The sequence below is a fragment of the Sitodiplosis mosellana genome, unplaced genomic scaffold, assembly GCF_009176505.1.
Source record: "Sitodiplosis mosellana isolate CC-2019 unplaced genomic scaffold, AAFC_SMos_1.0 Smas_scaffold_12, whole genome shotgun sequence".
Taxonomy (NCBI): domain Eukaryota; kingdom Metazoa; phylum Arthropoda; class Insecta; order Diptera; family Cecidomyiidae; genus Sitodiplosis; species Sitodiplosis mosellana.
This window is the reverse complement of record NW_022595254.1, coordinates 2006483-2021389: the sequence shown is the minus strand read 5'-3', so window position 1 is coordinate 2021389 and position 14907 is coordinate 2006483. Positions and strand designations below refer to the sequence as shown.

At 34.2% G+C, this 14907-nt stretch overlaps 2 protein-coding genes across 4 annotated transcripts in view; both read right to left on the bottom strand.

Annotated features, from left to right (window-relative positions):
* LOC129567835 (endothelin-converting enzyme homolog) overlaps window positions 1-6095 on the bottom strand; it is an 8454-nt gene extending 2359 nt beyond the window's left edge. Inside the window, exon 1 of the mRNA XM_055445190.1 lies at window positions 6083-6095. Coding sequence (XP_055301165.1) covers window positions 6083-6092 — 10 coding nt within the window. The 5' untranslated portion in view covers window positions 6093-6095. The remainder of the gene's footprint in view (window positions 1-6082) is intronic.
* Window positions 6096-10243: 4148 nt separating this feature from the next.
* On the bottom strand, window positions 10244-13962 carry LOC129567797 (uncharacterized). Of its 3 annotated transcripts, XM_055445109.1 has the most exons (11): window positions 12892-13962; window positions 12725-12814; window positions 12496-12648; window positions 12204-12341; window positions 11980-12123; window positions 11726-11899; window positions 11515-11646; window positions 11234-11347; window positions 11008-11163; window positions 10873-10932; window positions 10244-10635 (listed from the first exon to the last, which is right to left on the bottom strand). In XM_055445109.1, the coding sequence occupies exons 1-11, from the start codon at window positions 13466-13468 to the stop codon at window positions 10580-10582; spliced, it is 1794 nt and encodes a 597-aa protein (XP_055301084.1). In that variant the 5' UTR covers window positions 13469-13962; the 3' UTR covers window positions 10244-10579. The 3 variants fall into 3 exon arrangements, with proteins under 3 accessions (XP_055301084.1, XP_055301083.1, XP_055301085.1); XM_055445108.1 differs by having other exon boundaries at window positions 10244-10932; window positions 12892-13933; XM_055445110.1 differs by lacking the exon at window positions 10873-10932 and having other exon boundaries at window positions 12892-13933.
* Window positions 13963-14907: the final 945 nt, after the last annotated feature.

Genomic DNA, 14907 nt, shown 5'->3' with positions numbered 1-14907 from the left:
AATCAAGCTGTCTTTTAGTTTATTAGAATTCTTGTGTAAATAGCCTAGCGGAACCGAGTGGAACGTTATGTCAATTTGCAAAATCGTTGGAACGTACCCGTGGATCTTCGATAAGCATTCACAATTGCTTACTCGAACTCACTCAATAAATCAATCAAAAGTATTTTTTTTCACTTTAACTACGCCATCTACTATCCAATAATTACCGTCCTTTGCTCCGTAATTAATGCACAATTATAATTTAAATATCGTCGACACCAGTGTTGTATTCTAATTAGAAAGGTTAAAGCAACAGACTTGTGAACCGACAAAACGATTGCGATATACTGTTACGTTGTGGACAGCGTGCGACCAAGTTGGTTTATTGTTGTTAACTAGCCAACCCAGCTCGCTTCGTCAGTTGGTTTTCTTTTTTGCTGAGGACAAAAATGACATATCGATACAGACATGCATGTGTATATTTATCAAATCGATTGTTGTTTAGTCTGTGTATCACAGGTGAACGACCACTTTTTAGCACTATATGGATTGTAGAGTTATTGTTCTAATTTATTTATTTTTTTTCCCATTTTTAAGCCACGTATTCGAATCATAGCGAGTCGCTGCGCTCGCCTTAGTGCTGGCAAATTTAAAAATTGAAGTCAAAACCATCTGAGTACGCCTTGTATTTTTCTATACAATCTAAAATTTATTATTTTGCTACACACATGCTGTTCGTACCAAATGTATTGGCAAAATTCGTTCCTTTCAAAAAATCATGCCAGACGTGGAGATGTTCAGTACATAGCACAGAAAACACGCAAAAATTTGGTTTTTCAATCATTAGAAAAAAAACAAATTGTCGCTCTACTCGTTCAATCGTTGCATTGCCAATGTAGTAGCGCTATTTAATTAACTTACGGCGCCTGGTCAGTATGCCACTTTTTTTATTTATTATAAACGAGTTGATCATGTGGAAATTTCATTGATCACAACAATATTACGAACGATTGAACATGTAAATGAAAAACAAAACTCTAAATTGTCATCACGTTCGCTTTTTTTGCTGGCTTTTTTATTTTGCTCATGGAATTTCAAAATGCCAGTTCAGATCGGTGTAATTTTTGTCTGTTTTTATCGTAGAGGAACGATACCGTTTTCGTTCGAAATGAATAAATCAACTGAACAGGAGAGACGTTTGATTTAATTTCTAGTTCACTGGATGACAGAATTGAATTGCTTATCGCAATGATGGGACTGATTTACAATAACGATCGACAAACACGAACACAAAACAGATAACACAGACACTAAGCTCCGCCTTATATTGTTCATGAACAAATCAAATTAATCCGTTTTTATTTGCTTGATGTATACGTATAAGCGAATACGTGTAATATATTCATTCAGAAGATTATAATCTTCTATATTTCTGTTTCGTCCCATGCTTGAGTGCGCAATGCTCATAATCTATATACCTAATTTAATTGGTTTGGTCGTTTGGGCGGAATCGTTTCAAACTAACCAGAAGAAGCAAAAATAATGTACGATAAGTACTTCACTGATTCGGATTTAAAAAACATCATATTTTATACTTAACTTCTAAATCATAAATAAATATGAATTATCATTAATAAGTACACGTGTAAGGAGTCAATCGTGTATGAATAACAAAGAGTTTTCCTTCATTTTTTAATTCATTTTTTCCCAAACACTATATTTTTCTATTTTTCATATAAGAGTGATAAATCATGAGTCATTTTTGACCACTTGATTCGTATTATTTGATCACTACTATCCACATTACAACTTTATTTGGTTCAGTGATTTAAAGAAGCATGAAGAACATTTTTTTCTTCAAACGAACAAAACTTACCGTTGCGTTGCAACAAAACGATTTTTGAAGCATTTTTATTTGTCGACGACATTTTATTTAATAATTGAGATTCGTAATGCTGGGTTCCAATTTATTGTACTAAACAAATTAAACATATACACAATAGAATACACTGGATATCTTAATTTAATGGCGTATTTTCACTTTAAACAATAGCTGTGTATATGGTCCACAGTCGAGTAGAATACTGGCTTTCGCAAGAATAACAAAGTCATATTTATATGATGATGTATGATTAACGCAATAAAATAATACGAAAAACATTTTACGCAAGTACACGAGTAATAATTCATCCAAAATTGGAATAAAAACAAAAACAATCCACTGTGCACAATCATTAATACTCATTCTCAGTTCGTTGGCTTATCAGAACCATTATTCTTAACAATTTTTGATTTGTCATGTTTTGAATTGCGAATCCCATTGGAATTTCATTCATTAATTCGTGTGTGACACATCGTAGTATTTTGAAGAAAACGTTTCATTTTGGAGTATTTAATTTCAATGTTTTTTGTAAATGCTTGGTATGAAAGTATATTTTTCTAACACAGTTTCTTATGATTTCACTGATATTGACAGATTCAAATTGGCTAAGCCAATAGCTATAACTCTTGGAGTATTTATCAAACATTAATACATTTTAACAACCGATTAAGTCATATATAAACTTTTAACGTCGGTAATGCTACGGCGCCACAGGAACCTCCGATCAGACTGACATTCAAGACAATACTATCACTTTCTCATAATGCACACAAAGTTTCTTCGCCCGATCCAACGATCGAACGTTTTTAGATGAGTAATACGGCTTTTTTTCTGTCTTTTCAAAGATTCTTGGACGTGTGAGATAGCACAGAGACACAAGTGACTAGAGAATGCTTTGCATGTATGCTATTGGTACTGGTGCTGGTACAGATACTGAATCGGCTTTGCAATCAGCTGTTTTGTGCTGTTCTCTTCGTTCAGACGTTTGTTACTCTTTGAAACGAGTTTTTGATTATTCGATTTAAATATTATTATATGTGCATATGACTTTGATGCGGTCAAAGTGGGGTAGAATATTCTAAGGTTCTTTTTGGTTATTTCGAAATTTGACTATATTGTGAAATTCACAGTACAAATCCTCATAAACACAGTAAATATTGCAAAATTGGGATCGTAATGCAAATTAGTTTTTTTTTCATCACTTCGAACGTCATTTCATTCGAATATCAAATAGATTTCAATTCAACCGAAAAACTACCGGCCAATTTGTGGTTTTCTTAGGTAACATTTTATCCGGCACTTTTTTATACGAAATTGTGATTCATTCACAAGGAGTAGCATTGACTCAGACAATCAACGTGCAGATTCATAATTTGTTTACCCAAAAAATGTAATACTCACTTCTCAAGTAATTTAGAAACCAATTGCGCTGTGCTTAGGGTAATTCCAAGCTCAATGCAACAATCGAATGGAGAAATATGCAGTGAGAAACGACAGAGGGAAAATGAAACATTTCACTGTTGTTTTGATCGCGTACAAGTGCTTAATATAACCTCGGGAATACCACAGTTGATAAATCTGGGAAGATGGGACATGACAGCTAACAAGTGCACGATCTGTTCCAATCAATTGATGTTTGTCAGTATTTGATTGATATGTTCATCAAAAACAAATTCTTATTAAAATGTAGATTTTATTGTGTAAAAGAGACATTATCGTTAGTTATAAATCAATCATTATCAATTCATAATATTCAATGGAGATTGCGGTAGAATAAGAGCTTGATTATTGATTGAAATATGGTCAGTTTATGGGAACGCTATCAAAATAATGAAATAAAAAAAAAGATCGCTTCCGAATCAAGTTTTTGAAACGATCTGGTTTTTGTCTATTGATTTAAGGCGCCGGGAACAAACCACGCTTGCCTCAAAACCATATACAGACACATTTCACATATATGTATCAAAGCGCTTTCTTTTTGACACCGGCAAGTTTTTGACCTGGGCTGGAATTCTAAGTCATTCCACCAAAATCGTTCGGAATTATTTTTTTCGTAAATAAGACCATTATTGGTGAATAATTAATTCAATCGTTAAACGGTTGCTAGACATATAAAACGAGCAAAAATCTTTTATCAATGTCGTAAAATGTTTTATGTCTGTTTGGCATTCATCGTGCCATATAACGCGCATATACACTACCAGCCAAAAGTTTTAACTCATCATTTTTTGTGTGTGTGGATAAAATACTGTTTTTCGCAGTGTTATCAATGTACTATGTACACTCCCAAATTAAATAGCAGTTTACCCGATGTAGAGGGGAATTTAACCTCAAACTGGATTAATTCCTATATAAATATATGGCGGAGAGAGCACCATATATTTATATAGGAATTAATCCAGTTTGAGGTTAAATTCCCCTCTACATCGGGTAAACTGCTATTTTACAACATGTCAAGGTGACAGATTCTCCATTTTATTGCGGAGTGTATTACTTGATCCGTCCGTTACAATATTAACATGTAACCTAACATTAACGGTAATGCCAGGAATCTAACATTATATTATTAATGTGATTTTTTATCAATCAACATTAATAATGCTAAAAAATCACATTAATAATATAATGTTAGATTTCTGGCATTACCGTTAATGTTAGGTTACATGTTAATATTGTAACGGACGGATCAAGTAATAGCTGTTACAATTGTAATAACATTACAGGAAATTTTTGTTAACGTAATGCTTACTACCTATTACATTTTTAATGCCGGTAAATCTGTAAATATGACACAAGTCAAATGAGTCCAAACTTTTAATGGGTACCCGGGTGAACGCGATACGCTTTGATGAAAGCCTACAGTCGTTCGATGAGGCTTTCGTAATTTTTATATACATTTTAAATACTGAACGCCTAGGCTTTCATTGCTATTCTCACTTCTTTCGTGCATTCGTAGCATTGAAATCCTTGGCGTTCAGTTGTACGTGTGTATTTTTCACGCCACGAAGTATGTTTCACGCTAGGCTTTCAATGCTACGAATGCACGAAAGAAGTGAGAATAGCAATGAAAGCCTAGGCATTCAGTATTTAAAATGTATATAAAAATTATGAAAGCCTCATCGAACGACTGTTGGCTTTCATCAAAGCGTGTCGCGTTCACCCGGGTAGTGTATATCAAACCACCCCATTGGAAGCCATTTTACCGGTTTAGTTGTTTACACTTTTTCTATCGATCGATTATTGATTATATTTGATGCGAAAAAAATTCGGAATTAAATATGTGATTCGAACAGGTCACGAATACATTTTACAAATTTTAAAGAGTAAAACGGGTTTTCTGTGTGGTTTAATGTCAATCCTTTTATGTTTCTTCCACGAAAACTAGAATATTGTGTGAAATACTGAATTGAAATGGGTAAAAATGATAATGTTGAATTGCTGTTCGAAGAAAATGTATTGAAATCAACGAACACTGAAGGAAAAAAACCCTCGAATTCACGGGAAATAGAATATTTTTATTTTGTGTTGTTTTTTTTCTTAGTAACAAAATCAACTATTAAGAATAAACAGGGATCAAACTAAGTCAACAAGTCTAAATAAATTAGATATTTGAATGAATCTTTGAACGAATAGTAGAAATATATAAAATATCTTTAGTTTTTATCACCAGATTTCTGGTCACTATGCTAATATTTGTTTAGCCAAACGGTCAACCATTTCTTAGTCGACCGAGTACGGTTTTGAGAGACCAATTAATTGATATTATTTGCTTTGTATGAACTATCTTGACTTATAGCTTGCCGAAACTGAACACCCTTTGGCTAACATTTGTTGAAATTTATGTCAGTTTAATAATTGCACAAATGACAAGTGTCTTCTCCACTTTGGCAATGGTTGACAACCAATTTGATTGTGATTGAGTCGAATTCATCGAAAAAAATATCAATTTATTCATTTTGACCCCAGGTCAAATCTATTTGCTACAATGAATAGCCATTCAAATATCTAAACAGATGAAGCAATTCCATGCTCATATCATCCAAAACCGAAATTAATATGTGTATATTTGCCTTGGATGTCATTAAAAAATCGGCGAGATATTTCACAGATTCAGCTTGTTTGCCTATAAATTTGTGTATAATGTTCATTGTTTATGATTAATTTACAAATTGTGACTAAGATTTGATACTGTATGTGATGAGCAATGAAAGAGTCACATACCAGCATTCATGCATGATTTAAATGTTTATATATTACTCGACTCAACATTAACTTATCACAGTTGGCTCTTCTCACACTGGAGTTGATGTAAAAATGGATTTTACTACAAGTTGCTATTAACTAAGAAATTATCACGACATCGCGTATTTAAACGCCTCTCTCTCAATCAAAAGCAAATTGATATAGCCATCAATTATAAACGTTTATTAAGCTGATAAGAGCTTATTTCCTCTTTTATCTCTTTCTTTATCGTCAGAATAAACACTTTTGTTTAATGGTTTCAGATTTGAAAATGAACTAAGGGCGGTACTTGAGCCTTAGTTTTGTCAAACAAATCAAATTAGTTGTTTGAATTATTGCATTCGATTCGATCTCCGGTAAATGCGGGCGTGTTACATTTCATAAGAACAACAGTTCTTCGAATATTTGCAAAAATTTTAAGCACATGATGGATATTTGATTCTAGATTTAACTCGATATTTTAAGTCATCATTGAATCATTCAAGTATGAACGTGTGAATTTTATTGCATGAGTAATGACTGTATAGTACTGAAAATATTCAAGTATAGAATTCATTCTGTCCCTGTGTTTATTTCCATAGAAGATAACATAACATGAAAATGACTTTTGAATAGTTTCCCAAATATTTTGCGCACACTGTTCATGCAGGATATATTATTAGCTGAATTGAAATTGAAAAATGCAGAATTCACAGTTTTAAGATTGTGTTCGCCACTTTTAGTAGGCTTTGGAACACATTTTCCAATAAAAAACTTAACACAGTGCAACAATTGAAAAAAAAGTCAGACAACCGGGACTTGGCATATCAGAGGTGTTAGTACTACCATAGGTGAGCAAAACCCTAGCTGGGTTTTGAAAGTTTAGTAGCGGTTTTTATTTTATCGACCTAGGAAGTTTTTGGGATGCAGAGGATTTTCCAGAGTTGACTTCTTCAGTTTTTGGTCAATAACTCATCTAGTATTGATGACAACATCTTACTGTCTTGAGCAAAGTTGTAGTTGAACTTCCCGGCTAATATCGGTGTCTTGGGTTCACCATTGTCCATAACAGTGCGTCCAACATGATTAAGCACAGTCTTATATCATTTAGAGTTGCCGATGGCCATCAAAATGGTTTTAAGCAATTTAATACAATTTAGTACATTTTTAGTACTATTTTAGTACTTTTAGTACTTAACATGCAAAGATCTTAAGCAATACTAAAAAGTTGCTTCAGACACCATTGCTCTATTTCGATCAGTTGAGGAGTTATAGGACTTCAAAAAATGCCCAAAAGTGTTGTTTGGTAGCCAAAATTGATTTTTGGCCAGTAAATTGGACTGGATGTGTTTTTTTAAAAGTTGATATGTCCTAGAGAGTTGTTTGATTTTCCTTTGGCTATAATTTTGTCGAAGAAACTAAGTGAAAAGCATGTATACTGCGCGAGGTATGGTCGAAAAACTGAAAAAATCTAACTTTTTCCGGACATTTGGTCCCCTAGCACCCACCAAATGTGATTTTTTTTGGTATAGTTTGTTCAAAAAACTTGTTCATTGGACCTTTAACTACAACTTTGCTCAAGACAGTAAGATGTTGTCACCAATACTAGATGAGTTATTGACCAAAAACCGAAGAAGTCAACTCTGGAAAATCCTCTGAATCCCAAAAACTGCCTAGGTCGATAAAATAAAAACCGGTACTAAACTTTCAAAACCCAGCTAGGGTTTTGTTCACCTATGGTAGAACTAACACCTCTGATATGCCAAGTCCCGGTTGTCTGACATGTGTTGCACTGTGTAATTGCAACTATTGTTTTCTTGATTTAATGCAGTTTTAGCTTCTAGTTCCAGATCTAGAATAGTACTAACTATCTGAAGACTAAAACAACTGACTTCATTCCATACGCATCATCAACCCTGAATAACGTGTGTTTGATACTTTGCCAAAGGGTTAGACACGAATTCATACTCGACAAACACTCGCCGATACTAGAATCTACTCAGTGCTACTCGGTGCCATTTGGTTCAGTGTAATGTGTATACTGTCGAAGAACTGTCAACGTCTACTGAGTGTTTTGAGTAGTTTCGAGTTTACATTTAAAAGACATAGATGTACTCAGGACTACTCGGTGTAAAATGAGACAAATTCGTCAAAACTTGTACGCTAAAAAACTGCGTCTACCCCCTTGTACTTTGCCCATTGAATAACCAAAATTACTTTTAAGTGAAAGAAATTCAATTTGTTTGTTATCATATTTGCGTAGATTATTCATACTACGATTAATGCTTATGCTTCATAGCATATGGGGAAAATGTCTATGTAACTTATGATTCTTACGATGACAAATGTAAACAATTGTGAATCACTGGAATGAGTTAAATGAACTGATATATGGGAATTTCTATCAATTTAATATGATGCATTTGCGTACGCATTTTCTCTTTTAGAAATCATACGGTCGAACGTCTTGACCCATTGACAAGTAATTGATTTTTTTCTTATGATATTGGCAATATTCACTTCGTTCGTACGTACGAACGAACGAACGAACGAACGTTTAAAACGTATCTTACAAAATCAATTTAATAGTTAAGCATATTGTTTATATTAGCGCCAATGTTGCCGTCAACGTAATGTAAATTAGCCTTTAAATTTCGTTCCCCTTCATGCTTCTTCTTTTCACATATTTTTAGAGACTAGACAGGCAATGGCCGTTTCAGAATTAAAATGTAAATTTTATCTTTATTTTATTACGTTGAATTCCAGCCATGTATCAATCTCAAGAATATGGTAATTGAAAATGAAACATAGTGTACGATTAAGATAACGTTATCAAAATGAATATGAAAAAATGCTACCGAATCAAGTTTTCGAAGCAAACTCGTTTTCGTTTAGTGATTTGAAGCACCCGAGGCAAAGCACATGAGCCACCTTTTATTATATCTTATTGAGTTTTCTGCCATTCGTTAGAATAATGCCGGCAAGTCTTTGACCTGTAATAAATGAATGTAGCATTTGCATGCGTACAATGAGCCATTCATTCATTAAACTATTGCTAGACGTGAAGTGTTTAAAAATCTATTATCAATGTCGTAACTGGTCATTTAATTCGAACTCAAATTACGAGAGTAGCTTAAATAGCTACTTATATTGCTATCAATGACACTTTTTCGCGTCCATATTTTTCTTCTCTCAAAGTAATGACTGCATTCAACCAACAGAATGTTTGGAAATGTGAATCAATATATGAAAATAATATTAATATTTGAATGCGATTGTTCTGGTTTCTTTTTGTTTCCTCACGCATTGTCAACGATTTCAATGGAATAAATATTCAAATTATTGAATTCATGGTGTCGATTTCTTTTTATTATTTCTTCATTATCTTTGGCGTTTAATTTACACGATGAAAATATGCTTAATTCCCTCATCATATTTAAATATTTTTGATGCAAATCAATTTGTGGCTTTATTTTGCAAATTGATCTGATTTTACAAAAAAAAAGTTTGGTTTGATATTCAATCATGTATTCACATTCATTATCTCAATGTATTCAATTAATCGTCTATTTATCTAGAATTAGATCAATCTGTTTTCCGAAATTCGGAATCCGAATAAGATGGAGCCTATATTATTTTGTTTAAATTTTTAGATTTGTAGTCATTCTTTTATATTTCCTATCAATGTTGATCACAACAATTGTAAATATCACAACATCGGCCTGGGAGTTCCCGATAAATTGATTTGAATATTTCATTATTGTAGCTTCTGATCGTAATTGATTCTTATGCATCATGTAGATCGAGAACGGAGAATACAAGCCATATTGATTTGATTAACTTCAACTCACGGCTATTTTTGTTACGTTTCTTCTTTGGCACATACCTCAAACTACGTAATGATTACGTGTTTTTATTATTCGAGAAACAATTGTATTACTCAGAATATCTGGTTATTTGCATGCGTGATTGGAAATGTTATTGACGTTCAAGAAATTCTACGCTACTTACTGTTGACGGTGTTTTATCCTGTATTAAATTAATTGATGACGTGGGCGTAGGAATTGTTGTCATCGAATTGCTCAATTGAAAGAATGAAAAAAGTGCGTTTTTTGAAGACATAATGTGAATTGACTTCTGGTAAAAAATCAGAACAACTGATTTTCTCACCAGCTATATTTTTATTCCGATTAGTACGTACATTTTCTTCAATTCAGAGTAATTAAAAGCAGTTTTGCTAACAGTTTGGTTACATTTTTTTTTTCTTCGACAAACAGTAAATAATGATTCGAATCAAGTTTACTTGATAAAGCTACATTTTCATTTGTAAGTTGTAGATAAATTTGACATCAAATGGAAATTGTACGGATATAAACATAAAGAGATTGCTTTACTTATTCAAAGTGCAAGGCATTTGCACAGTCTTGATGTACCATTATGGTATGAATGGGTATTTATAAATTTCGTCAGTTGGTTTCTGCATAAGAATGGGCAGTCTTATTCTTCCTTCTTTAATTTGCATGATGGCTCCGGTTCATCCTCGACGGCATTGTCTGAAAATAAATAGTGAAATGTGATCAATCAAACGAAATTCCATTTTCTCAATTCACTATTGAAACATAAACATTCAAACCTAAAATGTAAACACTTTTGAATCATGACCAAGAAGAATCAAACAAAAGGTCATTCAGGACAAAATGTCACTAAAAAATACAATTAAGCCAATCGGCCATGAAAAACCACAAAACACAATGAAACAATTGAAACTGCAACAAAATGTCCAAAAATACCTTTCTTTGACACTTCATTGGATTTCTTCAGAACATTCGGTAGTTGCGGTGGTGGGTTGGCTGTTGAAAAATTAATTTGAAGATTAAATCTTATGCAAAATACTCCTCAGGTGAGCTCCCTGAAATAATACGTACCGAAAGTATTGGTGTATTGTCGGAACTTTCGTTTGCGCTGTTTGGTCGATTGTACACTTGCCATCGATTGGGTTGGTTCGTCATCGTCTTCAGTCAAGTCAATGAATTCGCTCAATTTTGGTTTTTTCGTGGAGATTTGGGAGTTTGGAACCTCATCTGAATATCGGAGAGAATTGCTCTTTGATTATGAATTTCATCGGAACGATTTTGATTTCAAAATTCTTACCATGTTCAACAGTTTCAACAGGTTCGCAAATGTCATTCAAATCAGTCTTATTTTCTTGTATCGGTTCGTTGGCTGGGACAGTCCCTTGTGATCCGATGACTATATCTTCTTTATCTAAAAATATTAACGCACATGTACGACACTATAATTTATGCTTGAAACTAGTATGACAATTTTCCCCAGAAAAATCAAAAATCGATTGAAAAATGCATGAAAATTCAAAAGACAATTGACGAAATTCAGTATTCAATTCTATTATCACAAAAGAGTCAATCGATTACCAGCATTCATCGGATCATCGCTTCCATCGTCGTCATTGTCGCTACCATCGTGGCCCGTAGTTTTCGGTTCATCTTGTTGATGAAAATCAACTTTTGGTTCATCCTCCTTTGACTTTTGCGAATTGTTGCCATCTGGAAATACAAGAAGAAGTTCAGAAGTTATATCTGAAGCATTCCAGAACATTATTTGCTTTCAATTTGTTAATTTTACCATGACGCATAATATAATCATCTTCAAATACGTCGCCATTTTTGCGCTGTTGGTTATCCGCTGCGTCGCTCTCTTCAATTTCGTCATTTGGACGATTTGAATGTGTCGGTGCCTCTTGATCAACCTGTCGCACAATCGGGTTATGCGGCATTATCCATGAATTATTCGCACAACCTGAAAAGAAAAATCCAATAATGTTCCATCAATAAGAAGAAAATATGCCCAAAACAGAACAATTTTTATTTCATTTTTACCATTCAACTGAGCTTCTGGAACCATAGACTCGGGTAAACTCACTTGCGTAGGTTGTTTCTGTGATAGGTTCTGGTTTGAATTACCAGAAATAGAGTTTTTGGACGGCGATGTGACCATATTATGGGCGGGTTGTTCCAACAAGTCTTGAAATTAAAGCACAAAGTGAAATAAATTATCCGATTAAAGCACAATAAAATTAATATAATCACTCGATCGGGCATACTTTGATGTTCGGTTTGTGAGTTGTGCGAGTCGATCGTTGTGTTGTTGTTTATTTCCTTTTCGATATCACAGTCATTTGTTCCAGCAAACGACACAATCGATGCGTTTGTTCCCGCCATATCGGCTGAACTGTCATTCTCTGGAATGAAGGAAAAATGAGAGTCATTGAGTGTAGAGAAAACCAAATGTTGAGTGTTTCACTCAACGTTGAGTCATCGCATGAATTTGTCTCGGAGAGAAATGAAAACATAGATGAGATGCCAACTTTGCGCAAGAAAAAACGATCGAAATACCTTGAGATTTAATGACTTTGGGCACAATCATCGGGTTTTCGTCGGTGCAATCAGCGGATGGTTCCTCGGCTGCATGTATTTCTGCATTCACAATGAGTTGTGGATGAATGTCGTCATCATCATCATCGGAAGCATCATCTGAGGAATCATCGACTACCGAATCCATTGTTAATACGCCGGATTTAATACAACAAACAAAAACAATAACAAAACCATCGCCAAAACTTACTGATAATCGGATCGTGTTCAACAGCTTCAAGCGGTTCAATTTTGACAATTGACCGATTTAGCAAATATTGGTGCAAATCTGGTTCGGAATCTGATGGAAAGAATCGCATTTAATAATCACAGATACTCACAATTTTACGATTTTTTTTGTCGTTCATTCAAACTTGCCTGTTTGGAGTGATTGCGCTCGGTCAGCTTGATTTGCTTCAATCGGATATATTGCAATGGTTACGCCGCCATTGTCGCCATTGTCCCATTCTCGAATAATTGTTTCGCACGTCTGTTGAACCAAACCCAACGTCTCGTCGGGCAATTTTTTGATCAAATCGAAAATCACTTTTTCCTCGTTTGCTCGCGGTGTATCCTGATTCGGGCTCAGCAATTTCGTGGCAATACTTTCATTGGGATGTTTTGTGTGTACACCGTGGAACGATGACACGAGAATCAGTTTTTTCGCTTTATCAAAACGAAATGTGATGCGGCCATGACAGTTCACTTCATTTCCATCGCCGCTGTTGCTCTTGCGGTGTGCGCAAACCAGTGCTTGTTTTTTGTACTCGAATCTGGCAATTGTGGCTGCGTCGAGCGTTTCACCTTTGAAAGTGCCTGGCTTGAGTTTTTCACCTTTCTTCTTGAATTGCAATGGGATCCCGTTCAAAGCACTTTGTCGACAATATTCTTTCAATGCCGCTTCAAAGTCCGCATATGATGCAAATTCAGCACCCTCATAAATCAAATTCGACATTTTGCTCGCGAATTTCCACTGAACTTATATTTCGATTCGATTTTTGTCACTAACAATACGTTCACGCTAACAATTCCCTTTTTATGCGTAATTATGGCGCACCATTTACCAAATTCACATGGTGCCTTCACTTTGATATGCTGATTCACTCACAACCCGAAAACAACTGATGACTGTTTTGCGCTGTGCGAATTTCACAACGACATTATTCGATTCATTAGGGTTCGTTCTTTTGTTCTAAATGGTTTTTTCTGGTTGAAGCAATTTGATCTGAATCAAAACGTTATTAGGCTTGATTTTATGGTCGATATGATTTTCGTATAAGAATCTCTTACACAAGATTATATTTCAATAGACGATTTAAAAGATACACAAATTGAATAAGTAAATAATTGAAATGAGAAAGTTATACAGATCGATCTCAAAATTTTCATTGGCTATCACTTTACCTTACGCTTATGACTCAAGTCCGTCATGAATATATGCGCTGAAATGAATCATGACCATAATAAGAAACTATTTTCGCGAATGATTCAATTCGAAAATTGTTGTTCTAAGAATGATATTTTTTTCAAGTTTCTGAGACAGCGAAAATCAATTATCCCAAAAAGTCATCAATGACTATTTTAATTGATGCTAAACATCAGTGGATGGCGGAAAAATACCCGAAATCGGAATTATTCAGCTAAGATGTTTCATGATGGAGACATTTTTTGAACAGAAATTTACACAGTCCCAATGTTGAGTTATTTTATCCATCGTTTCTTCATGAATAAAAGTGATCCTTATGGTGATGCTCAAGTTAAGGATAGTGCTTAAAAATAGAGCAAATGAGTTTCAGCGAGATTGATCGAATATACGCAGAATTGGAAGCAATGCAGGAGCAAAATTTGTAATGTGTCGCAATATATGTGTCATAAATTACATTTCATATTACATCATTTATAAAATAACACTGTTATTTGTTTGAGAAAATAATGGTTTGCTGAAAAAATAAATACAAACTTTCAAAAATATGCGCTAAACTCTTTTTAATTGAACTATTTGTTGGACTTATGCGAGCGTGGCGACACCTAAAGTCATTGAAAACGCATTGATATGGATTGCAGATACGTGACAAAATAGAATGGCATTGATTTGGGCTCTAGTACATTTACTTTCCCTTTCTTTCGTTCGAATGGTCAAGCGTTTGTATTTGAACGTTCTATGTCGCCGTTGCTATGCACACGCACAGCACACACTATTACATCACCTGTTGCGAGTGTGTGTAGCACTGAAAGAACAATATTAATCTCGAGCGTTCCAATGTAGTTGGATTTTATTTCGAATCATTTGCTTGTTAAACACACTTCACATCATTTTCATTGACACTGTCGGCTCCGTTGAATTTTAACATAAAATTCGTTTGTGTCGTTTTGCATTGAAATATTTCCTCATTT

Bases quoted from the DNA above. Each gene is read 5' to 3' on its own strand.
- LOC129567797 (XM_055445108.1), bottom strand. From the start codon at position 13,468: ATGTCGAATTTGATTTATGAGGGTGCTGAATTTGCATCATATGCGGAC. The intron at 11,647-11,725 runs GTAAAATTAACA...TTGTATTTCCAG, and splicing joins TGATTATATTATGCGTCATG to ATGGCAACAATTCGCAAAAG. The intron at 10,933-11,007 runs GTACGTATTATT...ATTTTTCAACAG, and splicing joins ACAATACACCAATACTTTCG to CCAACCCACCACCGCAACTA.